At 48.6% G+C, this 15,199-nt stretch overlaps 1 protein-coding gene across 1 annotated transcript in view; it reads right to left on the reverse strand.

Annotated features, from left to right (window-relative positions):
- Positions 1-14,934, reverse strand: part of IGDCC4 (immunoglobulin superfamily DCC subclass member 4) — a 106,033-nt gene extending 91,099 nt beyond the window's left edge. Inside the window, exon 1 of the mRNA XM_054168732.1 lies at positions 14,732-14,934. Coding sequence (XP_054024707.1) covers positions 14,732-14,831 — 100 coding nt within the window. The 5' untranslated portion in view covers positions 14,832-14,934. The remainder of the gene's footprint in view (positions 1-14,731) is intronic.
- Between the last annotated feature and the right edge of the window lie 265 nt (positions 14,935-15,199).

The following is a 15,199-nucleotide window of genomic DNA, read 5'->3' on the forward strand; positions in this document are numbered from 1 at the left end:
ATCGATGGCCTTCCACCCAGCCACAACTGCACATAAATTGGGAAGATGACTCCCAATGCACACAGAAACAGCTAGGACAGAAGGCCATGGAAAAAAACAGCTCTTACATGCTCCTCAGTGACCTGTCACCTGTAGCATCTGAAAAACAAACTATTACCCTTGATGCTTTTTTGGGTCCTGCCTCTTCGGATCATACCTGTTTCCATAAGTGAAGAGAAGCATAGAGATACTGACCCAAAGAAGACCCATGGAACAGTGCCAGGATGGGATACAATCTACTGTTTCTTCATCATCTTCAAACAATACTGTTTTTTCATCATCTTCAAGATCAAAGATCTTAATCATCAACCATCTTTCTCATCCCTCTCCCTTCAGCTGATGATCAAGGCATCAAATACTCCTGCACTCCTTTTGCTTGCCTTCTTGCTACATGGAGTTTAGTGTTAGACCACATCTCCCTCAGAAGCTACTTGCTACAAGAGGTATGGTAATACTTCACTGAAGCTTCAGGATGGAAACATCTGAAGTTCATAATATTTTGACCCATTTCACTCAAATAGAAGATTTCTTGTATCTGAGCTTAAATACAAATATGTCTCTATCAGAGTCTTAGAAAAGATGTGCAAATACATGGCTCTGTCACAGCCCTTGCACCCACACCACTGAAACTTGCTGGTTGACTCACCACCTTTGCAATTATACATCACAGCATGTCAAACAGCCTCTCTGTGGAGAAAAGAGAGAACAGGATGCATCTCCACAGCAGTAGCTAGGCATCTCTGTTCACTTAAGAACTCTGTGAAGCAACCAGCATTTTCTACATAAGTCAGAAGGAAAGCCCTTGGGCAAAGCACAACTCAGTCCCCACTGCAGCCTCACCTCAGCCCATCCTGACACAGAAGACACATTTGCATGCAAAGTGAGGACAAGATGGAATTGCCCATCTCTGTGGCTCCAGAATCTTGCCTCAGCTTCCAAAAAAGAGCACTGTGGCTGTGTTCTTTCAGAATACCCATCTTGGTTCTGCTCCTTAAGCTAGTTTGTGAAACTGCTTCATGCAGCCTCAGCAAACAGCTCTTCCCTTCCTAGATGTCTTTGGCCTGGCCTGTCACAACCCATAGCTGTGCCCTGTTCAGTTATCACTTCCAAAGGTGTCCTCTATCTATGCTAAAAGAATCAAGTCCTCCATGGACCATAGTCCCAAACATAAGCAGTGGCAGAAGGAGCTTTCTCAAGGTCAGAGTCTTGCTCTGCATGTCCCTCCTGTTAGAAGCCATTAAAAAGTCACATCTGCAGAAAACTGGCCTGAAGCTTCCCCAAGGACAGCAGATGATGTTTAGCCAACTGACAGATCCTACATACTGTTTATCTGCATCTACAGATAAGACAAAGAAAGATGTGATGAAGAAAGAACTTAACCTTTCAAGCTGGACCTTCACAAGCATTGCCCAAAAAAGGTATTTGCATGGCCACAGATGGAGCCCAGAAGACTGCAGTTTCTCACTTGCACCTCATTCACCCCATCCAGGTCTTGTAGGAAATCCTGCAGCACCTGTGGAGCTAAAGAACATGCATACAGCCCAAGTAAGCCTGCACCATCAGAAACCAGATCTCCACACAAGCCCTTTCATGAGGCCTTCTTCTCTCACCCTGCAGAGCTGGCACAACAGCTGTCTGCCTGACAGCACATGGATTTCACTGCTTCTCAGCACAAATGAGATAATTAGGTCAGAAATCTTCAAAGCCCTGCCACTGTTCTTGGTAATGAGATTCTGCAGCTCACCTGAAAAGAAAAAAAAAGGGAGGAGGAGGGCAGGTGAAACTCCTTCTCCACCAACAGCCTAAGCTCTAACTGTGAAAACACCTGTCAGCTTCCATGAAGAGCAGCTGGGAAGTCCATCTATGAATGCAGCCCTTAAAAAGGAGGAGCACATGGAGAAACCAGCAGTGCAATGTCTTTGCTGTTAAAACACAAGCTAGAGGCAGAGAAACTGTGATGTTCTAATCAGAGACAGACCTTTTATCTCACTGTGTGCTGGCTTTCTCCTGGCAAAAATAGAACCAGATCACACCTCTGTTCTTACCTGAAATGCTGTCTGCAAAGAGAAGGGGCAAAGAGCCCTTCTGCAGGGGTGACGCTGTTCTGACACAGAGCCCAAGACACAGGCACCCCTCAGACTGAGCTGGAAGCTTTCACAACAAAAAACCACCCTGGCAGGTATTTACAATTTGTTGCATGCTTCTAGTTTTCCAAAAGTTAAGCAAAGAGCCTCCCCTGCTTTCATATTTTTGATAGGCTGAGGTTCACGTCTGAAGAGTCTCTTCAGGACAGGTTGTAAAGTGCCAAATAACAAAACATTAAGAACAGCTCTGGTCTGCACACCCAGTCCCTCTCTCTGCCCCTTGTGCTTTCCAACTCTCTTCAGAGAGGCCCAGAAGCAAGGCTTGGGTGTGCAACATGCCCCTCCAAGAAGACAAGCACCAACTCTTCCATCCTGTATCATTACAAAGTCACCTACCCTGGAGAAGTCAGGCTCATCAAACTCCTGCCAGCTCTCCTGTATTTCCAGGTAATTGCACAGACCATGAATTAATGAGAAATAATGAGCCAGCACACAGGGGAACAGAAGACAATTCAGAACAACTATGAGGAAAACTGACAGGCAAGTATGGTTTAACAGCCCACTGCAAACAACTGATACCAAAAGCCTGTATCATCCCAAGAGAGGATTCACTGCTCTGGGTGGACATGAGAGCCATAGAGCACACATACCACTCACACAGCATGGGGACACAAGAGGAGGGGGCTTAACCAGAAGGTAATTTTGCAGAGAATAGACAGTGTAAGCAGTCCAGACAAAGAACCAGGCTCTGTCCAGGCACAGCTTTGCCACCATCCACAGCCCCTGGGAAGTCACAAAACCCATCTGAGCTTCGCTGCCTGGCTGTGATGTCAGAAACCAGCTCCCTCCACGGGCACGGACTACCCCTGGCTTTATCCAGCCACGCTCTGCTCCTTTTTGTTATCACCTAACCCACAAAGGTCCATTATCAATACAGCCAGCCAGCCCTAGCTGGACAATAGCAGATAAGAGGGTAGGTCTCAGAAAGAGGCACCGAAAACAATGAAACAGGCCATGGCAAACTGTTCGGTCACAGGAGTGCCCACAGCCAGACAACACAACGACCTTAGCGAGGACCTCATCATCTCAGGACTTTGCATCCTCCTGGTGTAACTTCTCTCCTAGTCCAGTTTTAAAAGACAGCATCTGACTGTGATCTGGAAACTCAGTTATCATTGAAAATGCAAAGTGAGCTCTTACAGCTCAGGGATCGTGTTAGGAGAAACAGCAAAATAAAACCTGCATCCATGGCTACTGGGACATCCTTGAAGGGGGAGGAAAACAAGGAGCAGTGAAGAAGATTAGCACTCAGTCAGAATGGGTGGTAATTTGCCCTCCCATTTTCCAGATTTGCACTTGCTTCTATATGAACTGGAGGAAAATGTATTTCATAGCCTGTGTTCCAAATTCCCTCACACCTACTTGGCTGTTTAACTTTCCAACATTTACAGTGCATTTCCCCACTGTCAGCCCAAGTTTCTCTTTGGAGCACATAAATCTCCCCTTTTTCCAAAGCTGCAGCCAGCTGAAACCTGACAGTTTGAGGACAAAGCGGTAAAAGGCCTGGGTCTGCTTCCAAATGGTGAAGGGCACACTTTCAGTGCCACAGTATCTGAGTAGCAGAAAGTGTGTGGGGACCATCACACCATGCTGAGGCCCTCCTGTTTCAAGGGGGTCCAGGTTTGGATGTGATGCTTCCCCCCCCCGGTCTCTGCGATTCTGCTTGTTTCACCGAAACGCTCATAACAACACTTGGACTTAGATACTGAGGTTTCAGCCAAAACACCCACATCACCCATTTTTCTCCATGATGAGGAGTGGTTTTGCCTTTGTGCATCAGACTGCTAGATGAGCACTATGGATGGTGACTGCTCTGGACCAAAGAACACAACCTCATTTATTATTAAACCTAGATTTATTTCCATTAATCTAGACTGCTGCTCCTCTCTTAATGAGGTGCCATGTGCCACAGCACATTACATCAGCACAAGAGAAATCCTCATCTTCACAACCAGGTCATTTTGGGCCACTCTGAATCTCTCTTTCTCTAGTGTAAGAGGGGGATGAGGAGACTGCTGCTGCCTCCAAAGAAGCGGTTTCATTTCAGGGAACGCTCTGTGCTCGCTCCCGCGTTCAGGTCAGTAACAGCCTTGCAAAATCGCCTTGACTTTATCCAACTTTTACTACTGCTGAGCAAGGATTAACATTAATTGAGCCCACTCCATATTAGCCAAGGATTATTTGCTAGTCACCAACCTATAATCACTTGCATTTTCCAGCAGAGATCTGCCCTTCTCTCAGCTAGCTCGCAGGATAATCCAAGTCACATTTTTTATGACGCCTACATAACAACACACATCCACACTGCTGTCTTCCCCCTTCCAAAATACCCAATTACTTCACCTTAGGAAAAACTATAAAACTAAGTCCTGTGAAATTTCCACTCTAACAAGCTTCTGGTGAGAGGAAAATATTCCCCACAAGGGCAGCATTTTTTTGAAACTCACCAACTTTAACATCCATAAGCAAGTAACCAGGAATTCTCTTTGACAGGCCTGCACAGCCCATGTACACAGCTCTGTGTTCACACTGCACCCACACACATCCATTGCTGACACACCACGGACAGACACAACCACACCTGCACAGCCATGTCACCAGATGCATTTTGTACAGCACCTATTCCCCAGCTCTCCACATCTGAAGCACACACCTAAAGCACGCTGCCCTGCAGCCTCTGGACACCTCCATCCCGTGCTCAGCTTCTCAGGCAAGAATTTTAATACCTCATTTTACCAATTAAAAACTATGATGCAAACAAAGGATTGCCTGAAGCTACTCTTAAGTGTGTCATGCAGCAGGGAACCAAATGTCTCCATCCTAAAGCCTGAGAAGCCCTACTATTGGTTTCCTGCTTCTGAAAGCTCAGTGCTGCTCCAGGGACACAGCTGGCCAGGGGCTGGAAACATTTACACAAGAGTATAAAAACTGTGCTGTGTGGGAGACACGGAAAAGGGCAGAGGCATCTTAATGAGTGGGAGAGGGCAAAGCCCCACATGCTCCACCTGTACCTGATGTACTGATGGAGGATGTAGACAAGATGTTATTTGGTGAAAGCTGCTGTAAGACTAGGAGAGTATTTTTCTATGCAAGTGTAACTCCAACTTCGACAAGACAGCAGCCTTCCTCTCTAGAAGCTTTATGGAAGCTGCACACCCTTGCCCTGCCAATTCTTCTTCTAGTTTCCTGTGTGTGAGTGTCCTGCTGCAGCACCCTAACTCTGCCTCAGCAAGAGCTCAGCCACTTACCAAAGAAGCCCTCCCAGAGCTGGAGGTTTCTTGACTTTTCCCTCTGCTTGGCTCTGATCCCAACACATCTGGAAAGCCACATCCAGCACCGGCTGTCCAAGCTATATGGCAGCTCTGCACTAAGCTGCAGGGGAACAGGTGCCCCCGGAGACTCGCAGCATCCAGTCCCAAAAAGTCAGGCTCTGACTCAAAGTCGCTAAGAAATTTCCTCTGCTGAGCAAACACCTAACTGCTGAGAAAAGCAGGGCTTTGACTTACAGCAGTGTTAGCTACAGAAGGCTGAGATTCAGAGATGGGAAACAGGTGAGAGACTCCAGGATCTGCATGTATGCAGCTTAGTAAAGAGCAGGTCACCAGAAGGTCTGATCACTGTGCACACACTACTCCCAAGGAGGCTTTGCACTACAGCACCTGTCTCCATGTACACCAATGAACCACAGCTAGGTAAATTCAGACAAAATCAAGAATCACATCACAGAGTGGGGACATCAAGCCAGCTTACCAAGGGGCTGCATTGGACAGGCAGCCACAAGACATTAAGTCAGAAGTGGATGCTGCTCTTTAGATGTTCTTGTTGAAGCACAACCATGAAACCCCAAACAAGAAACATCCTCAGCTTCCTGCAGTACACACAAAGGCAACACAGCCTCGCTAGCCTTAAACCTACAGAACTACCCAAGTGCCTTGACTGGCACAAAAAACAGTGAGAAGAATTATTTGAGGGCTGAGCCTCGTGCCCAGATGCTGAAGTGTTACTGAAGCCTTTCACCCCACACTTAACTCCCTCTGCTGCTACACAGAAAATCCTGGCAGCAGCCACCACCGTTAAGTAAATGGGAAGCTATTCTCTGCCAGCAGCTGGGAGAAACTTCCTTCTCTCCCCACTTTGCACGTAAAGAAAACCTCACAATAGTACTTGAGGTAGAGCTGCTAGCCAGATTTTCAGCTGACAGGCTCTTGAGGAAAGCCTCCAGATATGAAGCCTGCTCCTAAGGACCCTCTTCAAGTGGATGACATTTGACTTCAGGAACGTACAGCTCATCTCCTCGAGGAAAGGTTCACTTTGTTTTCAGTACAGAGGAAAAAGTACAAAAGAAAAGGAAGAAAAGTTGCATTTACTGTGACCTAAGAAAAACAGAGCTAAATAATTTTGTTCAATATTTTGATTTCTCTGACAAAAGCCACAATCAACACTGACACAAACAACTGGTTAGCAAGCTGGGGAGAGGAGGGGTGGGCTGGGGGGCAGGAGGAATAAATCAAACTGGAGTTTCAAGACACTTAGCTTTCCATCACAATTGCCACCAATGACAGTAATTTACATGGCTAATAAGCAGTATTATGTTTACAAAATCATTCTTGGGAAGGAAAATCTAAACAATTTTTGCCAACCCAGCAAAGGAGCTGGGATTGGATCAGATGCTGGGTTTCTTTTTCCCTCTTTTCTCTTCCTTGCCTACTTTGCCAAGATGCCTTTTTACACAACACCACACAGACCTGCAGAGCACATGATCATCCTCCTGGATTCTCTAACAGCAGAGCTGTTTGAGCCTCCATGGCAGGGGAGAATACATGTCTAACAGGAAATAACACAGTCAAGCCAGCAGCCCAGATCCTCCACCCCATGCCACACTTCTTCCCCACCGCTGAAGATAACCACAAAGGAGCCCTGGCATCTCATACATCAGCTTTATCTTCTATCCCAACACCGCAGGCTAAACCCCTAAACATCATCCTGAACATCTGCTAATTCTCTGCCCTCCCTGACCCTTGTCCTTTTTGGTCATGGAAAGCTCCAAATCGCCTTCCTACAACCTCTCTCAAGGCTTTGCCAGGTGTCAGACGAGTGCAACTGGTAGGGCATAACTGGGCTGCAACCAGCCCAGTGCCTCTAGGGTCCACACAATTAAGAGAGGGACTATACATCTCATCCTTGTAAAGCAGAAATGGTAGCACTAGGAGGAGCACACTGGGTTTTGCTAGACCATCACCAAAAAAGAGACAAAGAGGACACAGATTTCCAAAGGAACACGAAAGCCTTCTCAGCTGCAGCAATAACAAATCAGTAAACACTTGACTAGTTTTCCTTTAATATTGGGCACAATTCCACTTTTGTTTGGAAAATACATGCACCCACTCTGCAAAGCAGATCCAACTAATCAGCCAGGAGGCACAGAGAGGACAGTTTGGCACCAAGTGCAGAACTTCAGGCACTTTTAAAACCTATAAGCACTGCTGATGCTTTTGGAAAAGAAGATTTATCAAAGCCCTGCACGCACCAACAGCCAGGCTGTGCCAAAACCCTGGCGCTTTCACACAACACAGCACTGGAAACCCATTCCATTAAGTAATGGCCTGTTTGGTCACACCAATTAGGTTGACTATCTATCAATAGTCAATTTAGAAACTATCAAGGATGCATACTGCCCAGCACAAACATAAAGCAGGACATTAGCACATTCCCCACAACCTGTGGCCAGCCTGCTATCACTTCTGCAGCCCAGGGTTGCTCCACCTCTGCTCCAATTTCTGCCATCTCAGCACCATTCTCTGGAGTTCCATTTTAATTGTCTAATTTCCCAAATTCTTACATTTAATAAGGTGCTAAGTCATCCCAACTCCAAAGGGCAAGTGCTTCAAAGACCCAAGCAGGAAATGAGAGAAAGGAACTCAGGCAGAATAAAGGCCAGGACCAGAGCAGACTGAGCACAAACGCAATAGCTTCACACACTAGATTTTAATTCTCCCAACAATTTGGGGTGGGAGCAACCTCTGGGGAGGCTTATATGTCATTAACATACCTTTAATATTAATGACCTGTCCTCCAGAAATCCACTCAAGAGATCTTGAAAAAAACAAAACCAAAACATTAAAGCCCAGGAAAGTGTAGAATAAAGCAGGTTGGTCAACAGCTCAGCTGAACGCAACGTGGCAGGAACAGGCAACTGCATTTAAAACACAGAGGTAGATTTTTGAGTCATTTCAGAATGTCTGATATGAAAGTTTCAGTGGAATACAGAAATTGCTTATCATAACCACCACAAAGTATGTTCATTACCCACAGAGATAACAGACTACATCTGCTGGACTCTCAGATAAAGCAGGCCCGTATCACAACAGCAGGATCCCAGGGATTAACAGCAGGAAAGGATCTGACTCAAACAGACACCAAGGGCATCAGTGACATGAACCACAGCGTTGTTAGGGTTGGAAGGGACCTCAAGGATCATCTAGTTACAACCCCCCTGCCATGGGAAACAACACATGAGCAAAAAACACATCCAAGGGAGAAGCACCATGACCTACACCTGCCAACGGGAAAGCATGAGATATGGTCAAACAAGGCTTAATATCAAGAGTTTCAGTTCTCCCAGAGAACTTCTCAGCAGCTATCTACCTTCCCAGAAGTAAACACTGACCAGCTCTTCCCCTCTGTTACTCTCCAGAAAAAGGAAAATTCAGTGGTGTTTCAAGGATGCCTTTAGCATACCAGTGAAAGTCAAACCTTACATCTGGCATGGGGTTTAGCATCTCTGGAAGGGCTTGTGAAAACACAGCTCAACCCTGCTCTTCAAGAGCAGATGCTGTTTTAACAACTGTGAGTTTCCTCACCAAAAGGTCATTAAATCAGACAAGTACAAGCAGCACATAGAGGTCACTTACTCATGGGATTTTAATAAAAGCCAAAAGGGCACCTAGAGTAATAATGTTCTTCTTACATTTACAGTGTTCAACAGCAGCTTCTGCCCAGCTGGAACAAACAGGGAAACTGAGGCAGAGATGGCAAGAGACTGACACAAAGAATAGAATAGAATAGAATAGAATAGAATAGAATAGAATAGAATAGAATAGAATAGAATAGAATAGAATAGAATAGAATAGAATAGAATAGAATAGAATAGAATAGAATAGAATAGAATAGACCAGACCAGACCAGACCAGGTTGGAAGAGACCTTCAAGATCATTGTGTCCAACCTATCATCCAACACCACCTAATCAACTAAACCATGGCACCAAGCACCCTATCAAGTCTCCTCCTGAACACCTCCAGTGATGGTGACTCCACCACCTCCTCAGGCAGCCCATTCCAATGGGCAATCACTCCCTCTGTGTAAAACTTCCTCCTAACCGCCAGCCTAAACCTCCCCTGGCGCAGCCTGAGACTGTGTCCTCTTGTTCTGGTGCTGTTTGCCTGGGAGAAGAGACCAACCTCTGCCTGTCTACAACCTCCCTTAAGGTAGTTGTAGAGAGCAATAAGGTCACCCCTGAGTCTCCTCTTCTCCAGGCTAAAAGACAACAGAAAGAGCCAATGTCACAGTAGCTCCAACTCCTGTGTTCAGAAAATGCTTTCCCAAGAGGAGAGGAAAACGAAACAGCTAGCAGGCCCTGTGATGTGAATGCTGGCATTACCAGAACACCAGGGCATGTTTTAAAGCACACAAGACTGCCAAAATAAAATAAGCGACTGGATACAAGGACTTGAGCCTTGTGATTTCTGTCTTGTGACTAAAGTACCCTGTCCTACCCAAATGAGGTGCATGCTCTGTTCAAAACTCTTCCTGTAGCTGAAGTACTTCAGGTTTCTCCCCTAGGTGGGTTTTCAAGTGCCTCTCCTTCAGCTGATGCAGAAAATGCCTCTCTCTCTCCTCTACTCGACCACTTATTTTCAACAAACCCTGAATTCTCCATATCCACACTAGCTGTGACTGACCAGCAGGTCCAAGAACCACCTGGAAAAGGAAAGGGAGATGGACAGACAACCAGATAGCATGACTACATTAAGCAGAAAACCAGGCTAAGAAGGCTGTAGAGAAGTAGGGTCCAGTTCTCCTGCAGAATGCAACCATTGCACCAGAGTTGATTTTGGCCCAACGTGCGCTTGGCAAATACTGATAACAAGGATTTACCATATCCCCTCTAGCATTACAGCTGACTATAAAGCAAACATTTGCTTCCTACAGATAACAAAACGACTGGGATCACTCTGGGTTTGCAAAGGTTAGGGTTTCTCCCATCACCCAAGGCAGGCTTGTAATTCTCGGTGTCCAAGCAGAAAACCCTCTGCGTGTAACACCGGCCTCAGTCTTCCCTCAGGTACTCACTCACCTCATGCAGAGATACAGTTTGGGATGGATTCCAGCAACAAATTACAATCAGATTAAATATTAATTCCCATTTTAATTATGTAACCATGACTAGGCTTTAATGGCCAGGCAGCCATTTAAACAGGAAGGGGGAGTGTAAATTGTGTGAGCAGCATCTCTAAAGCTGACAGTGTCCACACTGGTTCATCAGCACCTGGATTTTCCCCCGGGGAGAACAGCCAGCCTCTGGGGAGGCAGAGCTCAAATTACCCAGCAAGCAATACTCTGGCAGAAGTTTGTGAGCCAGCGTGGGACAATGCAGCACCCTGCCCTTGGGACAGCTGGAATCAGTGATGATCATAGATGTGCTGAATGCTTACTGATGGATTTCATCCTTATTGATGGATTTGATCCTCACTGACGAACTTCACCCTCTCAATACATTTGACAGATCTGTGTAGCACCTCTAGTTTTGTCTGAAGATGGGTCCTGAGGATGTCAATGCAGATGAAGCAACTGGACCAAATCTGCTCTGGTGAGGCTGCATCTGGAATATTGTGTCCACTTCTGGACCCCTCAGTTCATGAAGGACATGGAACTGCTTAAAGAAGTCCAGCACAGAGCCACAAAGACAATCAAGGGAGTGGAATATCTCCCTTGTGAGGAAAGGCTGAGGGAGATGGGGCTCTTTAGCCTGGAGGAAACTGAGGAGTAACCTCATTCATGCTTATAAAGATGTGAAGGGCAGTGCCAGAAGGATGGAGCCAGGATCTACTCAGTGATGTCCAAAGGCAGGACAAGGGGCAATGGGTGCAAGCTGGAGCAGAGGAGGTTCCACATGAACACAAGGGAAAAATTTTCACTGTAAGGGTGACAAAACACTGGAACAGGCTGGCCAGAGAGGCTGTGGAGTCTACTTCTCTGAAGACATTCTAAATGCACCTGGATGCATTCCTGGGCAACCTACTCTAGATGATCCCACTCTGGCAGCGGGGTTGGACTGGATGATCTTTCAAGGTCCCATCCAACCCCTAACATTCTGTGATTCTGTGTAACACCACAGCAGGCACTCGGGCAAGATGTTGTGCACTGCAACACCCAACCCACCCCTGCAATTCCCAAACACAGGTGGTTCTGGTGTCCCCAGCGCAGAGAGAGCTGTGCCATACCACAAAAGCTCCTGCAAGCCTGGATGCAGGAAGAATAATTCCCTCATGCCCAAGGAAGGGCAGATTGCCAAATGTTTTCTTTTTCAGCGATGACCTGCACCACGCTGAAGCGACTCTTGCACTATCAGCAATACACCCACCCCACGTGGGCCCCCCCCCACCCCCCAGCAGGTCAAACTTGCTACAGCTGCCAGAAGTCTGCTGCAGAAAGTGGGGAGACATCAGGAAATTATTGGGCTCTGCTTCACTTTGGAATTCCAAGAGAGTGAAAGGAGAGGACACAAAAAAAAGGGAAAAGAGAAGCAAAAAGCTAGGGAAACCAGGGAAAACAAAACCAGAACCAAGCCTGAGTGTGTCTCCTTTAGTCACACACCAGAAGAGAAACAGGGAAACACCGACTGAAACATTCTCCACTTTGGAACAGCCTCTGCTGTCAGGGCTCAGAGACCGGCTGTCACGACAGCCACAGCACAATGGCAGCAAGTTCCCGTGTGAGAAATCTGCCCCCGGAATCACAATACAGGGAAAACCTCTCTAACGTGGTGCACGTGAGTCTTTGGCACCATCCTTGCCACTCACTTCTAGGACAGCGTAAGAAATACCCCTTCCCTGCATCACTCACCCTGCCTCCTTCCCACCCAGCCAAGGACAGGTGACAACCGACCACCACCGCCAAGAGGGCAAACGGTTCTGCACGCAGGCAACGTCCTACAAAGTGCAGGTGACAGCAGCGATGGAGACATGAGATCCCCCAACGACAGCAACAGCAACTTCCCCAGGCATGCTGCGGGGTGACACCGCCAAGACAAATGCAACAGGAAGGATAAAATGAATCACAACTCAAGTTAGGTAAAGGAAATCTGTTCTGCAGCAAGAGAACTCAACCACAAGTCCAAACGACATAAACCCAGACGGATTTCAGCTGATCCCTCGGATGGAAAGCTCAGCCCACTTCCCACCAACACATCCCCTGCAGAGAGCCCCGAGGAAAGCAACCAGCATAACCCCCTTGCCAGAGCCAACTGAAGAGGGGTTGCTTTGTTTTTCGTTTCTTCTCTTAAATCTTTTCCTGCTACTGCAGGGAAAACAGTCTCAAAGTAGGGCAGGCAGAAGGCTTTCAAACCACTGGATGACATCCCCAGCTAGTGTAAACTGGCAGAGTTTCCATCGAGTCTACAGAGTAGGGCAGGTTTTCCAGTCTACTCCTCTCTTATGTATTTCATACCCAGTGAGGCTTGAACTTTGGATCAAAACATGTGGGCTTCGGGATCAAATGCAGACTTTCCCAAAACCATTCCAACCCTCTGCCAAATTAATTTCAGACTGAAACAAGTCCATGTTTTTCTTTTCAGAATCAAACCCACCTGTTGGAAAGCACATCCACATGCACCAAGCAGCACGTCCACAGCCTGCGCGCAGAGGCACTTAGTACCTCTCTACACAATACACGGCCCATTGTTAGAAAACAAACAGAACCAACTTCCACTACTTGCCTAATTGCTTGCAAATAAAGCAGCGAAGTCAAGACTGCGAATTCCCGCAAAGCATTTGAAGTTTTCTCACTGAAGTAGGTTTGAAAAACAACATCCACTCCACCACCCCCCTTCTCTCTTTCAAATCATTATTCTCCATTACAAGCCTAGGGATCCACTTAGCCGTTTGCTCAAACACACAGGAGAAACAGCTCCCACACACCTCAGCTTAGCCGTCTGTCTGCTAGTGGGGTCACAGACTTCCATCCATCTAGAGAAACCCACATGCAACAGCAATGGGCCACTGACATGGGCTGTTATTCGGTCCTACACACAACCACCGTTAAGGCTGCACCTATATCAAGTGATAACCCACCCCTTACGGGGACTCAAAGTGGTCTGAAAAAAAAAAGAAAGGAAAGCAAAACAACCCTGCAGCTGTCCAGCACACCATTTTCTCCCCCCAAAGCGCTATTTTTGAAGCCATAAAGACTAAACATTCTTCGTGCTGTTATTATGTTCTGCTAAACCTGAATGCATCATAAAAAGGAATTAAAATGTACAGTGGCATAGGGATGGGTCCTCCACTGCATTCCCTCTCCCTAGAAGGCTCTTCTAAACGAGAGCAACTGCAGGGAACACATATGGCTCAAATATTTTGGTGCAGCTCCACCAGCCTACACCTTTCCCACCCCTTCTTGACGATGAGGACAAAAGCACTGGAAGGTCTGTGCAGGCACAGGGAATGAATCACGCACCCCAAGGTCCACAGCTCCAAGGCCCCTCGACGCAAACTTCGACGGCAAAGGCAGAAAGCCATCCGGGCGTACGTGTGCCCGCGCACAGAGCCCTTTGCATAACCATTGCAAAACACGGGTGCGAGGAGCACGGCTACCCCTGGCTCTCTTCCTTGACCAACGGGACATCTGCCCGCCAAGGCGTCCTGCACCGCTGGCTGTGGGGCGAGGGGAGATGAAGGTCCCTGCCACGGCCCTGCTAGACACCTGGGCCTGCTCCGGGCCAGCCCCAGGCCAGACAAGTGCTTCGTCCCCAGGCCAGCCTGGAGCAGCAGCCGTCCCTCCGGAGGAAACTTGACCGAGGGTTACTGCTGCTGGATCTGTTCCCCTCCCCAGCGCGGTCCTCTGAGAGGGGGCTCCCTGGGGGGAATGCCCTGTGTCACCCACAAAAGATGACCCTAAATGAGTCACCGTCCTGACACAGGTCGAGGCCATGAGTGTGACTGCGGCCCGACTCAAGGGGACGAAAAAGGAGATGGAGAGGGGTGGGTGAGGAACGGCTATCGGGGGGCGGCAACTGGCGGGGGGGCTGGAGGGGAAGGCGACTGTTGGTGGGGTAATGGCCACTCAGGGCTGATACGGGAGGGCGAGAAATGGCAATGTAAAAGGTCCCGGCCGAGAAGCGCATCCCCGCGGGGAGCCGGCCGCTGCCCACGACCGAGCTGGGCGCAGCACTGAGGGCAGGTGGCACCGCGGCTCCAGGCGCGACCGTCCGTGGGCTCGGGGGACAACCAACCGACCCCCTCCCACCCTCCCACCTTTTCCTTCCTCTCCCACCTTGCACAGCCAGGACGACGGAGAAGCAGAGACAAAGCAGGTCCTCCAGCGCCATGTAAGCCCCGCCGGGCGCCGGGAGCAGGGGCCGCCGCGGCCGCATCTAAGAGGGGAGCACGTTCTCCCGCCGCCCCACCGCCATCTTGTGCGAGCGCCCCAGCCCCGCGCTGCCCGCCGGCGCCGCCGGGCCCCGCTGCCGGGGGCGGAGGGGGGGAGCGGGGGGCGGCCCCGGCCCTGCCGCTGCTCCGCCTTTGTCAGTGGGCTCGCCGCCGAGCCGAGGGGGGTTCCTCCCGCCCTCCTCCAACAGCGGCGGGACCAACAGGTTGCTGCCAGCCCGCGGCGGGGGGGAGCGGCCCCGTTCCCTCAGGGGCGGACGGGCTGCCGCGGCAGGTGCGGGGCTCCTCAGCTGGGCCGGCAGCTCCCCAGGCTGGCCAGCGCGGGCTTATAAACATTTTATGTGCTTTTTTTAAT

Source organism: Dryobates pubescens, chromosome 17, assembly GCF_014839835.1.
Source record: "Dryobates pubescens isolate bDryPub1 chromosome 17, bDryPub1.pri, whole genome shotgun sequence".
NCBI lineage: Eukaryota > Metazoa > Chordata > Aves > Piciformes > Picidae > Dryobates > Dryobates pubescens.